Source organism: Phascolarctos cinereus, unplaced genomic scaffold (genome assembly GCF_003287225.1).
Source record: "Phascolarctos cinereus isolate Bilbo 61053 unplaced genomic scaffold, phaCin_HiC Scaffold_5;HRSCAF=322, whole genome shotgun sequence".
NCBI lineage: Eukaryota > Metazoa > Chordata > Mammalia > Diprotodontia > Phascolarctidae > Phascolarctos > Phascolarctos cinereus.
The window spans coordinates 69,605,715-69,624,385 of NW_027555958.1; the positions used below are offsets into that span (position 1 = coordinate 69,605,715).

General features: G+C 35.8%; 1 protein-coding gene across 6 annotated transcripts in view; it reads left to right on the forward strand.

Annotated features, from left to right (window-relative positions):
• Positions 1-18,671, forward strand: part of DBT (dihydrolipoamide branched chain transacylase E2) — a 53,261-nt gene that overhangs the window by 19,856 nt on the left and 14,734 nt on the right. For 4 of the 6 annotated variants that reach the window (XM_020999846.2, XM_020999847.2, XM_020999851.2 and 1 more), the window contains 4 exons: positions 5,873-5,914; positions 7,013-7,134; positions 16,384-16,603; positions 17,852-18,018. In XM_020999846.2, the coding sequence (XP_020855505.1) occupies positions 5,873-5,914; positions 7,013-7,134; positions 16,384-16,603; positions 17,852-18,018 (551 nt within the window). The remainder of the gene's footprint in view (positions 1-5,872; positions 5,915-7,012; positions 7,135-16,383; positions 16,604-17,851; positions 18,019-18,671) is intronic. The other 2 variants (XM_020999845.2, XM_078154997.1) reach the window with 1 other exon arrangement.

Here is an 18,671-nt window from a genome sequence, read left to right on the forward strand (position 1 = left end):
TTCGTAGGACTTTTAGGAGGCTGATATGAGCTAATGTACAGAAAGCACTTTGAAAGTTTTAGAGCAGGGATTTTTAACCTGGGGTCCCCAGCCCCAAAGGGGTCTGTGGTTAGACTTTATGAAGTCTGTGAACGTGGATGGGAAAACAATTACATCTCTATTTTCACCAGCTTCTAGTTGAAATTTAGTATTTCTTTCAATTTTGAATGTAAAAAATAAAACAGCATTCTAAGAAGGGTTTCATAACCTTTACCAGACTACCAGAGGGATCACAACACAAAAAAAGTTAAGAATTCTTGCTTCCTAGCATTAGGAATATAACAACTTATTATTAGAAAGAAGATAAATTTCAGTGTAAGGTTTAATCAAACTATACATTTGGGAATTGTATACATTTTTAAGGCCCCTTAAATGTTCATGTAAAATTACATCCATCTATTTAGAAATGGATTTTATAGAGAGAGTTTGATTTCAAGCAGTCTAGATTACAGTTTTATTCAGAGTATAGCTTTCCCTTCCCTCAAAGTGAGTATTCTATTGGGTTAGGGTGGCAGTGGGGAAACACAAAAGTATATGCAACATAATTTCCCAGGGGAGACCCCTAACAACTGTAGGGATTACGATAGGCTTCATGTTATTTACCTTTTTTGTGACATAGACACCTTTGGCAGTCTGGTAAAGTCTATGAAACACTTCACAGAATAATATTTTAAATATATAAAATAAAATACATATGATTATAAAGGAAATAAGTTATATTGATTATGAAAATATTTTTAAAATTTCGCAGATTTCAGGTTAAGAATCCCTGCTATATAGCATTTGAGCTAAGCTTTAAAGGAAGGTAGGGATTTCTACTAGGTAAATGTGAAAAGGGAGTTTTTACCTGGTATTTGGGCAGCCTGTGGAAAGACACAGAGATGGAAAATGGGATGTCTTGTATGGGCAACATCAATAGGACCTTTAGATGGACCATAGAATGTATGAAGAAGAATAATATGTGGTAATCCTAGAAAGGTAAATGGATCTAAACTGTGAATAGCTTTAAAAGCCAAACAGAAGAGGTTGTATTTTGTGTCACAGGCAAGAGAGAGCCACTGTAACTTCTTGAGTAAGGGAGTGACGTGGTCAAACGTGGTAAGGTTTGTGGGTCTTGTTCAGCCAGTTATATGGTCTTACTTTAGTTCTCAGAGATATTACTATTACTCATTAAAATAATTCCTTAAAAGCAAGGACTGTCTTTTGTCTCTTTTTATATCCCCAGTACTTAGCACAGTACCTGGCACAGAGTAGGAGCTTAATAAATGTTTGATTTTTAAAAAAAATATGTTGTACTAAGATTATAATTTGAAGTTTTCTTGTGTAAGATAAGGGAGTTGTACATATAAGCACTAAAATTCTATGATTATTTGGATATTGCTGACAATGTTTTTCCCCTTTGTGGTATATAATTTATTGATAGAGTATTATTCTCATTTTTCAACTGGGAAAACACTGAGGCAAAGAATCATTTAAGGTATAAAATCTAAATTTACATTATGTCAGTCATAGAAACATATAGAATATATAGAATCTTAATTTCCAGTACATTAGTTTAAACAATTTGCCATGTTTTCTTCCTTTGAGATAAAGATTTGACTTTTTTTTCCATATTACAGATTGCATTCCTGTCATAATTTTTAAATAGTCTGTAAATTTGATGGAAATATTAGTAAATATTACTGAAGTTTTCCACCTGTCTGAAGTGTTCTGGCTGTGGAAAGGCTTATAATTATTTGACATACACATATTCAGTTGTAATTGTGGTAATTAAAAGCTACAAGCACAAGCCTTAAAGAACTCTCAGACCTTTACAAGTTGAAATCTAATTATAATATTATATATTATGTTAATTATAAGGAAGATATAATAAATCTCTTTCAAAATGGTATAGTATTGATCTTGGAGTCAGGAGACTTGGATTCTGCCTCAATGCTTGCCTTGGATCTGATATCTAGCTGCTCATTTAACTTTTCTGAGCTTCAGTTTTCTCATTTGCAAATCACCACATTACAGGGTTGTAAGGAAAACATTGTATAAACGTTATAGTGCTGTATAAATGAGTTGTGATGGTGTCAGGTTCCAAAGTGTGGCTCATAGAAACTTTCATTAAATTATTTAGTTCTCTACAGTAATGATATTATAAAGCACTTTTTTCCCTAGCCTCCTTTATATAATTTGTAAACTTCGTGTCATCTCATTTATCTGGCATGGATGGGGAATAAATAACTGAAGCATATGCCCTTTTTATTGTGAAATTCTTATTTATTTTTACTTTCTTGGATAGATGTCTTTATATTTTTGTAACTTACTAACAAATGGTATGGAACATAATTTAACTTCCTGATGATAAATGTTTATCATTATGAACATTAATTATTGCATTGTATATACAGTGTTGTTCTATTTTAAGTTGGTAAGTTTTTCTTTCTCTTCTGTCATTTTATTAAACTGGTGTCTTATGTACAACTGTAATTGCTTTATCCTTTCTCTTCTAATTTGTTGCTTTTAATCTGGATCAAGATAAATAAGTTTGATAGAAAAAATGACACCACTTTGTTAGAGTCAAGTTATAGTATCCAACTGTGGCTGATCAGACCAATATGAGCTTGGAATGCTCTACCACAGGTGGGGCATAAATAGTCCATGTGAACATTTGGAGTGGATTTTCTAAATGTATGCATCTCGAGTTTCTTTGAGGTACTTCAATTCTGCTTTGCTCATAGAGCACAACACCTTCTTTAATGGGGGTACACCATGCTGGGCAGTCCTTTGCCAGTGTCTCCCATCTTACACAATCAGTTCCAGAGTTCTTCAGAGAGACCTGAAGAGAGGGTCCTTGTATTGCTTCTTCTGACCACCCTGTGAGCACTTGTCTTCTGTGAGTTCTTCATAAAATAGCCTTTTAGGCAAGGATACGTTTTACATTCAGACAACATGGCCATTTCATTGCAGTTGTGCACTCTGCAGTGGAGTTTGAATGCTTTTGGCCCCTTAGCTCGAGAAAGGACCTCAGCATTTGGTACCTTATTCTGCCAGATGATCTTCAGAATCTTCCTTAGACAATTCAGATGGAAGCAACTTAGTTTCCTGGCATGGCGCTGGTATACTGACTAGATTACACAGGCATACAACACAGCAACTCTGTAGACCTCCTGTAGACCAAAGGGGAGCCTATTCTTCCACTCCTAACCACCAGAGCTTTCCAGGTGGCTAATAGGTACACAATCCAGTAGTAGTCTGCTCTTTCACAGACCCAAACCCAGGTCAGAAACTTGCAGAGTTCAGACTTGGGGCAGCAATCAGACTTTGCCTTGGATCACTTTGGGACCACTTTTGGGAAAACTTGCAAATCCCCAGCCTGTCCTGGAGATCCTGGAATAACACAACACTTAGTAACCCAAGAAGACAGCAAAAAGAACCGTATCTTCCCTCTAGAAGTGTGGCAGAGCCCAGCCCTAACACCAATTCTGAAGTCAGGAAGTAGGCTGGAAGGTTAGATAAACAAAAAAAAGAACCCTATCATAATCCTACCATTAATGATTTATTATGCTGACAGAAGCTCAAGATACAAATAGAAGAATAGAAATACTCCAAAACATCTACAAGCAATGCCTCAAAGAAAAACATTCAAATATGGGGAGACAACATGTTTCCCTCCTCAACCCTATCATGGGGGTTCATAGGAGTCCAATTAGACAAGGCCTAGGAATGGTTATCATGTCTTAATGATTGTAAGAAAGGAATGGAAAGGAAGGGCAATAGGAAATACTCGGGAAGAAGGGAAAGGAAGGTTAGGGAAAATTATCTCACATAATTAGGGTGCACAAGGAGATATCTATACAAAGGAGGACTGGGTGCATGAACAGCTGACACTTGAACCTCACTCTTATCTGAACTGGTTAAAAGAAGGAAGAATAAACATACACACACACACACAGTTGTATCTAGAAACACATTTCATTTAATAGGGAAATAAGAGGAAAGGGAGGGAGGGAGAATTAGTAGGAGAACAAATTAATGGAGGGATTAGTCCTAAGCAAAACAAGCTCTAAAGATGTACAAAAATATTTACAACTCCTTTTGAGGTGTCAGAATGGAAATCTGAAGAGGTACCCATAAATTGGAGAAATGGATGAATAAGTAATGGTATATAAATTTGATAAATACTATTTTGGTTAACATCAGGGTCATGAACAACCAGGATTCCAGAATACTGATTATGAAATATGCTGCTCCCTTCCTCATGGAGAGATAAAGGACTAAGAATACAGAAAGAGAAAATTTTTTTTGACGTGGGCAATGAGAAAATTTATTTTGATTGCCTATACATATTGGTAATTGGTTCTTATGTTTTCAGTTGAGGTTGGGGAGGGTTAGGAAGGTAAGAAGGGGAATCTTAGCTGATTAAAACAAATAAAATATCAAAAATTTAAAAAAAATCTTTAGCAGGAAGTATGAGTACTGCTTTGATAGTTTTTCATTCTTTATGAAAAATATTTAAGCCTTTCTAAAATATTGAATTCTACATTTAAAATCAACCTATAAGAAAGAAAATTCCATGTCGTGTAAATTCTTAATTCATAAGGCTTTATACCAATATCAGATGTGATATATCTGATAACTACAAATGCATATATAACATGAGTAGACTTTTCCCTCAGCTAGTAATGTCCTTCCAGATTACTTTGTTTATATATATCTATATATATATATCTATATATATCTATATATAGATATATATATCTATATATAGATATATATATCTATATATATACTGTGTACTTACATGCACACATGTTATTTTTCCCAATAAAATATAACTTTTGTCTTTGTTTCGCCAGTGTCTGGCACATATGAAGCATTTTAAAGATGCTTGTTGGTTGATTGCTATAACTCAACTAAGTATACCTCTTAATTTCATCCTCAGCTGTTTCAAAAGACAGTAGGAAAATAAATATGTCAAAGTGATAGTCTTGAAAAATAAGTAGCAACAAAGTACTTTGAACTATAGAGGTGCATAATGACTAGAGAAAAGATGTAGTATAGGAGGAAAAGTGCTGAGTTTGGAATCAGAAGAAACTCAGGTTAGTTTAGCCCAGGGGTGGGGAACCTGCAACTTTGAGTTCACATATGGCCTTCTAGGTCCTTGGGTGCGGCCTTTTGACTGAGTCCAAGTTTTATGGAACAAATACTGTCATTCTAGGATTTGTTCTGTGAAGTTTGGGTTTGGTCAGAGGGCCTTACTTGAGGACCTAGAGGGCCACATCTTGCCATGAGGCTGCAGGTTCCCACCCCAGGTTTAGCCTAAAATGTCAAGTGAATCAGGTCTAACACTGCTGAGGTGTGACTGTGGCCAAGACACTTCTCTCAGCATTAGTTTCCTAATCTGTAGATGGAGAATAGTGCCTACTTCACTAGATTGTTTTAAGTATCCAGTTAAAAGTCCTTGGTAAACCTTGAAGGCTCTACATAAAACAGCTATTGTTATTGCTGAAGATCACACTGATAATAAGTAGCCATTTCTCTGAAATAGAAGTCTGTCCTGTGGCATTCATTGATGTCAAATGATTGCAAATTATGGAATACCATATCCTTTGACGAGTTAAAGTTTCAGGTCACCAAGAAGACAATGAAGAGCCCTTATGAAAATGTGGCATCTGTTATGAAAACTCAGAATGACTGAGGTTGGCAAAAAAAAAAATTGAGTATGACAAAAAGGGATTTTTAAATTATATTGAGGAAAAGAAAGGGTTGGACCACTGCTCAGATTGGGTAAAAACAGAAAAAGGGAGAACTTCTCAACTCTCATTTTCCTTTTTTTTCTGCTCAGGAGTAGACAGAACAAGAGACAGAACAAAACTGGTTAATAAAGGTTAGTACTTAAGATCAGTAAGTAGATAGTCAGTGAGCACCTAATTGCCTGTAATCAGTTAAAGACACTTGAAGATCTGGGGGCATTTAATAGACTGCAAGCTCAATAAGAATCATCAATGTGCCATTATTGCAGACCAAAAAAACAATTCAGTTTCTGAGAGTCATAAAACTATAGAGGTAATAATTCTGCAGTGTTTGCCTTGGTAAGACTATATCTACAACAATCTGTTCTATTTTGTGTATTTTAGGATGGATATTGAAAAACTGAAATGTATTCAGGTGAGGGCAACCAGAATGATGAGGAACCTTGAATTCATGCAGTATGAAAATTAGTTGGGAGTGCTGGGGATAGTTAGCTTGGAGGAGAGAATTCTCAAGGTGATATGACACCCCCTTCAAGTATTTCAAGGGCTGTCGGATGTAACAGGTAACAGACTTGTTCTGCTTGGCCTCAGAAGACAGAACTAGGGGCAATAAATTGGAGTTGCTTGGAGTTAGATTTAGGTGTGAGGTAAGGAAAAACTTCTAACAATTAGAAATAACCACAAGTAGAATGGGTTACTCAGTAGATAATAGGTATGTTCCTCACTAGAGGTCTCCAAACTGAGCCTGGATGACCACTTGCTGGATATGTTGTAGAGGGCATTTTCAGAGTCTTGCCTCTGTTTTTTTAGCCACATCATTCCTTGTCCTCATTTCATATTATGTTCAGTTTTAGAGTTAGAAAATAAATTGGAAAATGCTTTATGTGCAACATACACTATCAGTTTATGGAAGATAAATTATTTTTCTCCTTTGACTTGTAACTGCTACTTTAATTTTACACAAATACATAATTTTCCTTTATCTGGTAATAGGCACTATTAGAATCCCCTACCAGTACTATGAAGTACTTCCTTTTAGAATGTTGTTGGTACTGTATGCTTAATTTCTGATAGGTAGTAATATGTTTTGCTGTTGTCACATACCCAATCTTATATTCATGTATTTTTATTTTTATAGAAAAATTATGAATTTGTATTTAAGATCTTACAGAAACTAAAATTGGTGTTCATTTAATATTTTTAATTGGTACGATCTTCTGCCTTATTTCCAGATTCAGAAGAAGATGTTGTTGAAACACCTGCAGTGTTTCATGATGAACATACCCATCAGGAGATAAAGGGCCACAAAACACTAGCAACTCCTGCAGTTCGTCGCCTTGCCATGGAAAACAATGTAGGTTCTCCCACTAATTTTTCTGTATGTATTCCCACTCTTTGAAAAAGATGATGTATTTATATTCCTTATTTCAGGGAGAAGTTTGAGGTCCTACAAGGCACTGAGCAATTTTCCAAGAGCAGTCCAGACCATTCTTACTACTTCTTCAGTTTGGGGCCCATTTAATTGTTCATCTGTAGTATCTCTCTAAGGTCTATATGTTAATGGACCTATTTGTCAATGTGTCATTGGGCTTTTGATTCAACTGTATATGATAGTTTAGACAATAGGAATCCTTCATCCACTCGATTTTTCCTATGTGGATTCTTGGGTCAAATTTTTTTCAATGTTGGAAGGAACCTAAAAGACTCCATTTAATATCCAATCTGTAACTGAAAAAGAATCCCCTTTATAATGTAATAGGTGGCTATAGTTGTTCGCGTGTTGTTGCTCCCATTAGAATGTGAGCTCCTTGAAGGCAAACTTTGTTTTTTTTTTTCTTTTCTTTGTATCTTCAGCCCTTAGCACAGTGTCTAGTACACAGTAAGTGTTTAATAAATATTTGTGGACTGACTGTCTGGTCATCCAGCCAGTGTGGGGATGCAGTGCTCCTTTTTCCTTTAGAACTGCAACCAATAACTCTGTATGGGCAATAGAGTTGCCAATCAGTACTAGCTGCACCCAGTCCAACAAAGAGTCTCCTGTAATCTCTATCCAATCCCCGTACTGTTTCTGGGCTGAGAGTTCTGGTATTTCAGCTTTCGCCATCACTGACACAGCTGCCTCCAAGGCCCTTGGCTTATTTGAAGACTTCTAATGAGGGGATCCCCCCTTATTTTCTCAAATAGTCTATTCCATTCTGAGATTGCTTCTTTGCTGCCCTCTGTGGTCAGATGGAGCATTCCTACTCACTCTTCTACATGACAGCTTCAGCTATTTGAATACTACTTTCATGGTCCCTCCAAGCTTATTAATATCCTTACTAAAATGTGGTACTGAACAAAATACTTCAAATATGGTCTGACCATTGTAAAATATAAGCCATTCACTTTCTTAGACAGTAGTCCATTATACCTCTTAATGCAGCCTGTAATAACAATAATAACAATATTTTTATTATATGATAATAATAATAGTTTTGGCTATTATATACTGTTGACTCATGGAGTTTGTAGCCCATTAAAACCCCTTTTTCATCTTTTTCAGATGAACTGTTGCCTAGCCATATCTCTTTCATCTTGTACTTGTGAAGTTGAATTTTTTTTTAACGGATTCAGATCCTGTACTGATCTGTTGAGATCTTTTTTGATCTCTAATTTGTTATTCAGTGTATGAGCTTCTTTAGGAGGCTTTACAATATTCAGGGACTTGTTGTAAACCACACAATGTCATCTGCAAAGAGGAGCCTATAGGGGATTTCATGAAGTATCGGGAATACTTCTGCCACTTGAGCACTTTACTGGACATCCTCCATGATAGTGGTAAATACCTTTGGTGAGCAAAAGTCTCCCTATTTTGTGCCTAGCTTGATATTAATGATTAGGATCATTGGACAAAATGACTTCTCTTTTATATTTCATTAAATCTTGAAAGTTGCACAAGAACCCCTCCAGTTTCATTATCTTTTTGCACTGCTGTATGTGAATAGGTATTCCCCATTCCTCATTAGTTCCTCTAGTGCTTTTCAATATCTAGTTTTTGGTAATAGAAATTTATATTCTTTTCTTATATCATCTCCTGTCCATAAATTGATAAAGCATATTGCACACTTAGTGTCATGGAATATCACACTCTCCAGAGAAGCAAAATTTCAGGTGATCCAAAAGCCAGTGGAAGAATGCACAGTAATCATATGTAAGCTGAAATATATTGCCAGCAAAGACTAGAACTCCAGAAGTCATGTAAGATATCATCAAAAAGCTATATGACCAGAAAATGTACTGAGCATTTATGAAGTTAGAGGGAGAGATAACTCATGTGCTCTGCTGATGTCCAAGGAAGGCCAGGAGTATGAAAGGTGGAACACCTCTAGAGGATTTATGAGAGGACATGTACAAGAGTTGCATAGAATAAGAAAGCACAAATGGCTTGTGGTCTCTTACTATTGTGGTACTACCTACATGGATAAGATCGCTGAAGTAAAGTATCGATCACTGATCATTGAAGTACCAAAATATTCTTATAAGGCATATTGAAATAGTATTTATTAAGATCTATAGATCAGCATAATAGAATGATAGGTGAGGAGAAGGCAAGGATATAACAAAAGAATAAATTTTTTTTCCTGAAAAAATTACGAGAGGAATAGTGGGAAATAAGGAATGGTAACTATTCACATGAATATAATTCATTATGGTTTAGAGACAGTGAATTCATTGCTTACTTCAAATGAACAAGAGTTGTCTTATTATTTCTGATTTATGTTTATTTAGTTAGTAGGGTTTTTTAATTTAGAAATTATTGCTTGTAGGACAGTACTGCAGCTAATCTACTGTTTGTTAAAGTAGTAAATGATTAGGAATTATCTACTTAGTAGTAATCTCATAGTTCCAAATCTTGACATTTGATTTTTTTTAAGTAAAGCTAAATCATGAACATTTAAACATAGCTTTTAAAATTATTTAAGTTCACAGAAAATAATTTACATAAATCCAAATATCCTGTATGACTGTGAGTCATGAAATAACCATAGTTTCTGAAGTGTTAAAGTTGCAGGTAACCCAAAGACTCAAACAAAAGAACAAATGTAAAAATGCTTTGCAGACTTTAAAATGCTATGTAAATGTCAGTTATTAGTATTATTGAAGCCTATGTGTGAGCTTTAGTGCATCACCAGCAGTGAGGCCCAAGAGATATGTTACTAGAAGAAGTAGGGTGTCCATGCCATGAGAGGTGTAATGGAAGGATACTCTCTTTGCTTCATTAGTGTTGATGCAGTGTTAGCAGATTTAAAGAAATGCCCCAAGCATATTAAATGGACACTTTGTAGAAAATTTATGGGAGAACATAGATGAAAGTTGCATAAGGTGAAAGGGTGATTGTGATCTGCAGTGTTGGAGGTAGTACTCACATTGATGGAATCATAGATTCATCCAGTTTGTGACAGGATGAATACAGTTTTTATCTTTCAAGGATAACTTAGTCCTTTGAAAAACATTTCGTATGGGGATGGGGTGGGGAGGGGAGCCAGAGCCAAGATGGCAGAGAAAAGGCAGGGACTCTCCTGAGTTATCCCAAATTTCCTTCCAAACAACTTTAAATAATCCCTCAAAACAAATTCTAGAGCAGTAGAACCACAAAAGGACAGGGTGAAACAATTTTCCAGGCCAAGACAACTTAGAAGGTCAGCAGGAAAGGTCTCTTGCACCAGGATGAAATGGAGCACAGTGTAGTGCAAGCCACACCCCAGCAAACCAGTAGCAGGCTGTGGAGGCAACTGAATCAGCAGCAGAGAAGCAGAGAATTCCAGGGCTTTCAGCCTACAGATGGTAAGAAGGTCAGATAACAGGTCAGAAGGAGATTCCAAGGGTCCCTTTGCTGGCAGTGAGTATAGATTCTTTTGTGTGACCCATATGCAAATCTAGGTCCCAGTCCTAGGTTGTAGTCCCAGGATGAGGAGGAGCAATAGCACACCAGAGTTTGAAGCTGCAGGGGAGCAGGGACTTTGGTTACAGTTCCAGGGTGGAAAAGAGTGCTTGTGGTGTCTCACAGATCAGAACACAGGCCAGGAGAATAGTAAACATGCCTCTCCTTAGATCATACCCCCTTGGAAGAGCTTAAAATGTACTGACACCCCAGAACTAGTTCTGAAAACAATTACACAAAAAACCTGAAGCTTGGGACAGAATCCCCTCCACTCCAGGAGCAGAGCCCAACTTCAGCATAAAGTTAAAAGTCAAGAAATAGGCTGGGAAAATGAGCAAACAACAAAAAAAAGAATAGGGCCATAGAAAGTTACCACAGAAGATCAAAACACAAACTGAAAAGACAACAAAGTCAAGACAGCTGCATCTAAAGCCTCAGTGAAAAATGTGAATTGGTCTCAAGCCCAAAAAGAATTCCTAGAAGAGCTCACAAAGGATTTGAAAAATCAGATAAGAGAGGTAGAAGAAGAATTAGGAAAAGAAATGAGGGTGTTGCAAGAATATCATGAAAAAAGAGTCAACAGCTTGGTAAAGGAGACACAAAAAATAGTGAAGAAAACAACACTTTAAAAAACAAAATAGGCCAAATGGTAAAAGAGGCACAAAAATCCACTGAAGAAAAGAACTACTTAAAAAGTAGAATTGGCAGAATGTGAAAGGAGGTACAAAGCTCACTGAAGAAAATAATTCCTTAAAAATTAAAATTGTACAAAAGGAAGATAGTGAATCCATGAGATACCAAGAAATAATAAAAGAAAACTAAAAGAATGAAAAGGTAGAAGAAAATATGAAATATCATTGGAAAAACAACTGATCTAGAGAATAGATTGAAGAGACATAATTTAAGAATTACTGGACTTCCTGAAAGCCATGATAAAAGAAAAAAGGGCCTAAACATCAACTTTCAAGAAATTATCAAGGAAAACTGGCCTGATATTCTAGAACCAGAGGGTAAAATAGAAATGGAAAGACCAAGCTTATCACCTCCTGAAAGACATCCCAGCATGAAACTCCCAGCAATATAATAGCTGAATTCCAGAGCTCCTAGGTCAAGGAAAAAATTTTGTAGGCATCCAGGAAGAAATAATTCAGATATCATGGAGCCACAATAAGAATAACAAAAGATTTAGCAGCTTCTGCATTAAAGAATCGGGGAGGTAGGAATATGATATTCTTGAGGGCAAAGGAGCTAAGGTATCAACCAAAAATCACTTACCCATCAAAATTGAGTATAATCCTTCAGGGGAGAAAAATGGATATTTGTGAAATAGAGGACTTTCAAGCATTCCTGATGAAATGATCAGAGCTGAATAGAAAATTTGACTTTCAATACAAGACTCAAAGGAAGCACAAAAAGGTAAACAAGAAAGAGAAACCATAAAAGATTCAGTAAGGTTAAATTGTTTGCTTTCCTGCATGAGAAGATGATACTTGTAACTCCTAAGAACTTTCTCATTATTAGGCAATTAAAAGGAGTATACACAGACAGAAGGCACCAGGTATGAGTTGAATATAGTGGGATGATATCTAAAAAAATAATATTAAGGGGTGAGAAAAAGGAACGCACTGGGAGAAGGGAGAGGTAGAATGGGATAAATTGTCTCACATGAAAGAGGTATGAAAGAGCTTTTAAAGTGGAAGGAAAGATGGGGAAAGTGTGTGTGTGTGTGTGTGTGTGTGTGTGTGTGGTGTGGGGGAACTGCTTCAACCTTTCTCATACAAGTATTGGCTCAAAGAGGGAATAACATACACACTCAATTAGGTATAGAAATATATCTTACCTTACAGGAAGGTATGAAAGGAAGGAAATAATACAAGAGGGGGAGGGACTAATAAAAGGGAGGGCAGATTGGTGGAGTCAGTAATCAGAAGCAAAACACTTTTGAGGGTGGAAAGGATGAAAGGAGAAAGAGTAGGATAAATGGGGGAAAACAGGATGGAGGAAAATACACAGTAATTTGAAAAAAATTTACAGCAAGTTTCTCTGATAAAGGCCTTATTTCTCAAATATATAGGAAATTGAATCAAATTAATAAAAAATAAGAGCCGTTCCCCAGTTGATAAATGGTCAAAGGATATGAACAGGCAGTTTTCAGACAAAGTAACCAAAACTATCTATAGTCATATAAAAATGGTCTAAATCACTTTGATTAGAGAAATACAGATTAAAACAACTCTGAAGTACCATCCTATACCCATCAGATTGGCTAATATGACAGAAAAGGAAAATGACAAATGTTGGAGGGGATATGGGAAAATTGAGATACTAATGCGTTGTTGGTGGAGTTATGAACTGATTCAACCAATCTGGAGAGTAATTTGGAAGGTTATAAAACCGTGCATACATTTTGACTGAGCAATACCACTACTAAGTCTGTATTGCAAAGAGATCAAAGAAAAAGAAAAAGACCTATATGTACAAAAATATAACAACTCTTTTGTGGTAGCAAAGAATTGGAAATTGAGGGGATGCCCATCAATTGGGGAATGGCTGGCTGAACATTATAGTATGTGATTGTGATGGAATACTATAGTACTATAAGAAATGATGAGCAAGATGCTCTCAGAAAAACCTGGAAAGACTTCTATAAACTGACTCAAAGTGAAATGAGCTGAATGAGGAGGATGTTGTACACAGTTATAGCAATGTTGTACGATGATCAGCTGTGAATAATGACTTATTCTCAGCAGTACAATGATCCAAGACAATTCCTAAGAACTTATGATAAAAAATTCTATCCATCTGTAGAGAAAGAACTGATGGAATCTGAATGCAGATCAAAACATACTTTTTCCCTTTCTTTTTGATCTGTTTTCTTTCACAGCATGACTAATGTTGAAATATGTTTTGCATGACTACACATGTATAACCTGTGTCATATTGCTTGCCTTCTCAATGTGAGGGGAGGGGAGGGAGAGAATTTAGAATTCAGAATTTTAGAAAAGAATGTTAATATTGTTTTTACATGTAATTGAGAAAAATATTAAATTTAATTCAAAGAAAGAAAAACATATAAATGGAATAGAGCTTAAGAATGAGGAATTGATGCATAATATTTGCAAGAATGTAATCAGTTATTTCTCTACCCGCATTAATGTAGACAGAATAGAATTATAGTTTAATAGAAATACCATGCAGCTACATCAAAAATTAAAAAGAGGCAAAAAGAAGCAGGGAGTAAAGTAGTCTAAAATGATCTTTTTTTCAAATTAAGCTATAATATCTTATTTACTCAAGAGTAAACAATATAAATGTAAACATTGTAAAAATATACTTCTGTTGAGTAAAATTCTGGAGTTGAAAGGCATTAAAGTATAGTTAAAAGTGTATTTGTGTTACTGTTATCTATCATTCCTCTTAAATGATGGAATAAAAGCGTTTATTAAGCATTCTTTTTGTGCTAAGCTTTGAGGCTACAAATAGAAAATCCAGACTGTCCTGTTCTCAGCAAGTTTACATTCTAACTGGATGAGGTAGCACAAATGAAAAAATTCAATTATAGAAGAGTAAGAAAGGCCTAGTGGTCCAGGCCATCAGGATACAATGATGGAAGATAGAAAAGTCCAGGGGTTCTTAAGGTTTGGCACCAGGGCTGGTAGCAGTAACTTCACTTAGACCTGGTCCTTTAGGCCTACAGTAATATACATTGATGAGATTTTAAGCAGTTTGATAACGACAAGAGCATTGGATTTTAATTCAGAGGACCTAGGTTTGAGTCTTATGTGACCTTGGGTATGTTATTTAACCTCTCAGGGCTTTTCATGCGTGATCTATAAAATCAGGGGCTTGGACTACTTGATGTTTAAGGCCCTTTTCAGATCTAAATTTATGATCCTGTGATCCCCCAATAAATTAGTTTCCTGTACAACATCCTAACATTCAGCTTCTGTTTAAATATATCCAGTAAAAAGGAACTCGATACTGCATGAAACTACAAACTGCATGTGACTACTGTCCATTACATTTTCAAACAGCTCTTGTTAGAAAGTTTCTTATGTTGAGCCAAAACTTCTCTCCTTGTAATTTAATATTACTGAATCTCAGTGTTGGAAGTCCAACCTGACTCTGAGCGTCCCTTCTTTAACATCCTCAACAAGTCATCATCTAATCTCTGCTTAAAGACCTCCAGTGAACCTGATCCTTCCTGAGGCAACCCATTCTACCTTGGGACATTTTTAATTTTTAAGAAGGAAAACTTATATCATGTCAAATGAAAAGAACACAGAATCAAGAGAACATTGTACACAGTAACAGAAATACTATAACAGTAATCTGTGAAAGATTTAGCCACCCTGATCAATACAATGATCCATGACAGTTCCAAAAGACTCATGATGAAAAATGCTGTTTGCCTCCAGAGAGAGAACTGATGACCTCTGAGTACCAATTGAAGCATTTTTTCTTTCTTTATTTTTCTTGCTTTTTTGCAGCATGGCTAATATGGAAATAGGTTTTGCATGACTTGTTCCGCTAAGCATTATCTCCTCCAGGCTAAATATCCTTACTTCCTTCAACCAGTCCTTCTAGGTCATAGTCCCTAGGGTTTTCACTATGTGGGTTGCTCTCCTCTTGAGGAGTTCCTTGGAAAGGAAACTCATCAGTTTCCTTCCTAAAAATATGGTATGCAGAACTAACGACAGTATTCATGATGTGGTCTGAACAAGGCAAGAGCATCTGTGACTTCTACTCATTAGTCCTAGTTTCCTTCTGGAGCCAAGCAGAATAAGTCTTAGCCTTCTTCCATAAGACAGCTCTTGAAAACTTTGAAATTATCATTACCTGTCTCTCTTTCCCCAGACTAAACATCCCCAATTGAATGAACCAATCCTTAACCCAGAATTTAAGATATTCAGATGCCAAATGTGCCTCTAATATGATTATTTTTGATAATTTATACACTTCTCTCTCTCTCTCTCTCTCTCTCTCTCTCTCTCTCTCTCTCTCTCTCTCTCTCTCTCTCTCTCTCTCTCTCTCTCTCTCTTCTCTCTCTCTCTCTCTCTTTCTCTTTTTGCTTTTTGGTGAGGCAGTCGGGGTTAAGTGACTTGCCCAGGGCCACCTAGCTAGTTAAGTGTCAAGTGTCTGAGGCCAGATTTGAACTGGCTCCAAGGCTGGAGTTCTATACACTGTGCCACCTAGCTGCCCCAATTTATATACTTTTCTAGCAAAAAAATAAATGAAGGTATTTGAGAGCTTTGTTATGGTCGTTCTTTTCATTGTTCTACTTTTATTTAACCAACAAATTGGTTAAAATTTGTTGGTATTTAACAAACAAATGTCATTTTCAAATTTTAAGTGGTCAGTTTTCATTTATTTTTGTTAACCTTTTTTTTCCATAACAGAAGTTCGGTAATGTTTTATGCGCCTCTAAGAGTGGCTGAAAGCTTAAATCATTTGAGTTCACCTTCAGCAATTTTGAATTATAGTTTAGTTAGCACATAAACAAACTAAAACAGTGAAAAAGCAATTATCTTCTGAGTGAGAAATACTGAAGTATGAACTATAATTTTAATCCTAGAGCTTTTCCGATATATTGAAGATGTTAATGTTTAGCTTTGTCCTGTTGAGAATGGATTAATTTATTAACTGAAGACAATCTTGTTTTTGTTATACATTACTTTTCAGATAAAACTGAGTGAAGTTGTTGGAACAGGAAAAGACAGTAGAATCCTTAAAGAAGATATTCTCAATTATTTGGCAAAGCAGACAGGAGCTATTTTACCTCCATCACCAAAGTCTGAAATCATCCCACCTTTACTAAAATCTGAAACAATTCAGTCTATTCCTGTACCAGTATTAAAACCTAAAGTATTTACAGGCAAAGATAGAACAGAGCCCATAACAGGTAAAGTCATTAATATAATGTATCAGTAAAATAACTTTTGGGGAAGTTTCTTCGAAAGGTCTGGTCAAGTATGACATTGGCAAATTTATGATGAATTGAATTTGTTGAGGAATTCTCTCAACCAAGAGGAATGGAACCTTTTGGGGAGATGTGTATCCACCAGTGGAAATCTTATAACTGTGGGTCGTGGATAGGAGGTCAAACTTAAGGTAAGAAATTTATTAGTATGCTAAGGAAGATGGCTTTCACTGAGTTAGCTTCAACTTTCTAGGGTACAGATATGGTTTTTATAACCTTTCAGGCTGGTTTAGCATTCTGCAGAAGCTTAGAATAGATAAATAAAGCATTACACAGGAGGGAGGGGAGGCATAGAGAAAGAGAGGTGCTCAGCTGAATCAGAAGAGGGGAGTATTTGGTGTGCAACTGGCAGGATTTATTATAAGAAAACAATCCTCGTTCAAGGGCAGTAGACTGGGGGAAGTAACCAAATGCTTTTACAATTGTGAAAGAAGTCCTTTCTGTAGAAGTGTCTCTGCAGAAGACTGCAGAGTCTCTTAAATAAGGAAAGCAAGTAGTTGTTACAACAGTAGATGAGGCTATCCGCTTTTCTCTGTCCTTTCCTAGTTTGTTATATTTTGTTTCTTCTTCGACAAGGTTTTAGGACTTTCTATTCTGTTATTAGACCGCCAGGTAGTTAGGGGATTAGTTCATCAGGAGGCTGCAAAGTAATTTTGATTCCTGTTTTTCTCCAAGTTTCATCTAAGTATTAGTTAAACGGGTAAATTTTTGATAATGTCTAATGAGTAATACTGGAGCAAGTTTACTTAAAATATAAGCTCTATTATTTATGGTTTTATTTGAAGACATGCAAAATTTCAGCTTTTCCTTTTGAATTCAAGTGTTCAGAAGATAGCATATTCTGGTTTACTTACAGACTCATACAAAACATCTGGGGACTATCTGCAATATTGTAAATGACAGTCATCACCTGACAATTAAGTCAAAAGAGACTTATCTGCTTAAATTCTCATCTTGAGCTATTGAATATTTCACCCTTAAAAAAAAGACCACTTAAAACAATGCCATATACCATTGGATAAATTTCCCTTAGTCGTCCAAAATCAGCAGCTTCCAGATATAGTTGTCATAAGAAAAAAAGGATTTAATTTTTGAAATTAAAGATTATAAAAATGTAATGTTTTGTTAAAGTAAGTTTCTAATAATAAATGGTTACTTAATTTTTTCCAGGCTTTGCGAAAACTATGGTCAAGACCATGTCTATGGCCATGAAGATTCCTCATTTGGGTTATTGTGATGAAGTTGACCTTACTCAGTTGGTTAAGCTACAAAAAGAATTAAAGCCCATAGCTTTAGCCCGTGGAATTAAACTCTCCTTTATGCCTTTTTTCTTAAAGGTGAGAATTCATTCATATTAGAGGCATCAAATATAGAGCAATTGAAATTCAGTTTATCAACTGAATGTGGATTTTCCAATCAAATATTACTTTTTATTCAAATATACTATTTAAAATTTCTCATGAATTACCCTTTTTCCCTTGTTCCCCCAGAGTTCTTAACCTAAGTATCTCCTTACTATCTTTTATCTAACCATCCTTTCTAAGTATAGTGTTGTCTGTTGTGAGACATTTAGTCTATATTGACAGGGTCATATAATCTTAGATTTATTCAATTCATTAAACAGTAATTAAGCACCTACTATATATAAGGTATTTTGCAGAGAATATAAAATACAAACAAAAATGTTCTTAACGGATTTTATTTCCAATAGTTGCAATGGTTTTATCTTTAGGAGCTCATATACTCCTAGGGGGATATACCATGTGCACTTGTAAAGACAAAGTATAAGCAAAGCAATATAAAGTCATGTCAAGAGGGGAGAGCATACTAATAATGGAAGGATGTCAAGAAAAGGCTTAGGTGGAAGGCATTGCCTGGGGACAAACTAAGGACGTTTTGAGGGGAAGAGGATAAAGGAGAGCATTCCAGACAGTGGGTGAGGTGGGGGTGGAGAGGATGTGTTTAAACCAGCGTTAGGTAAGATTGTTTT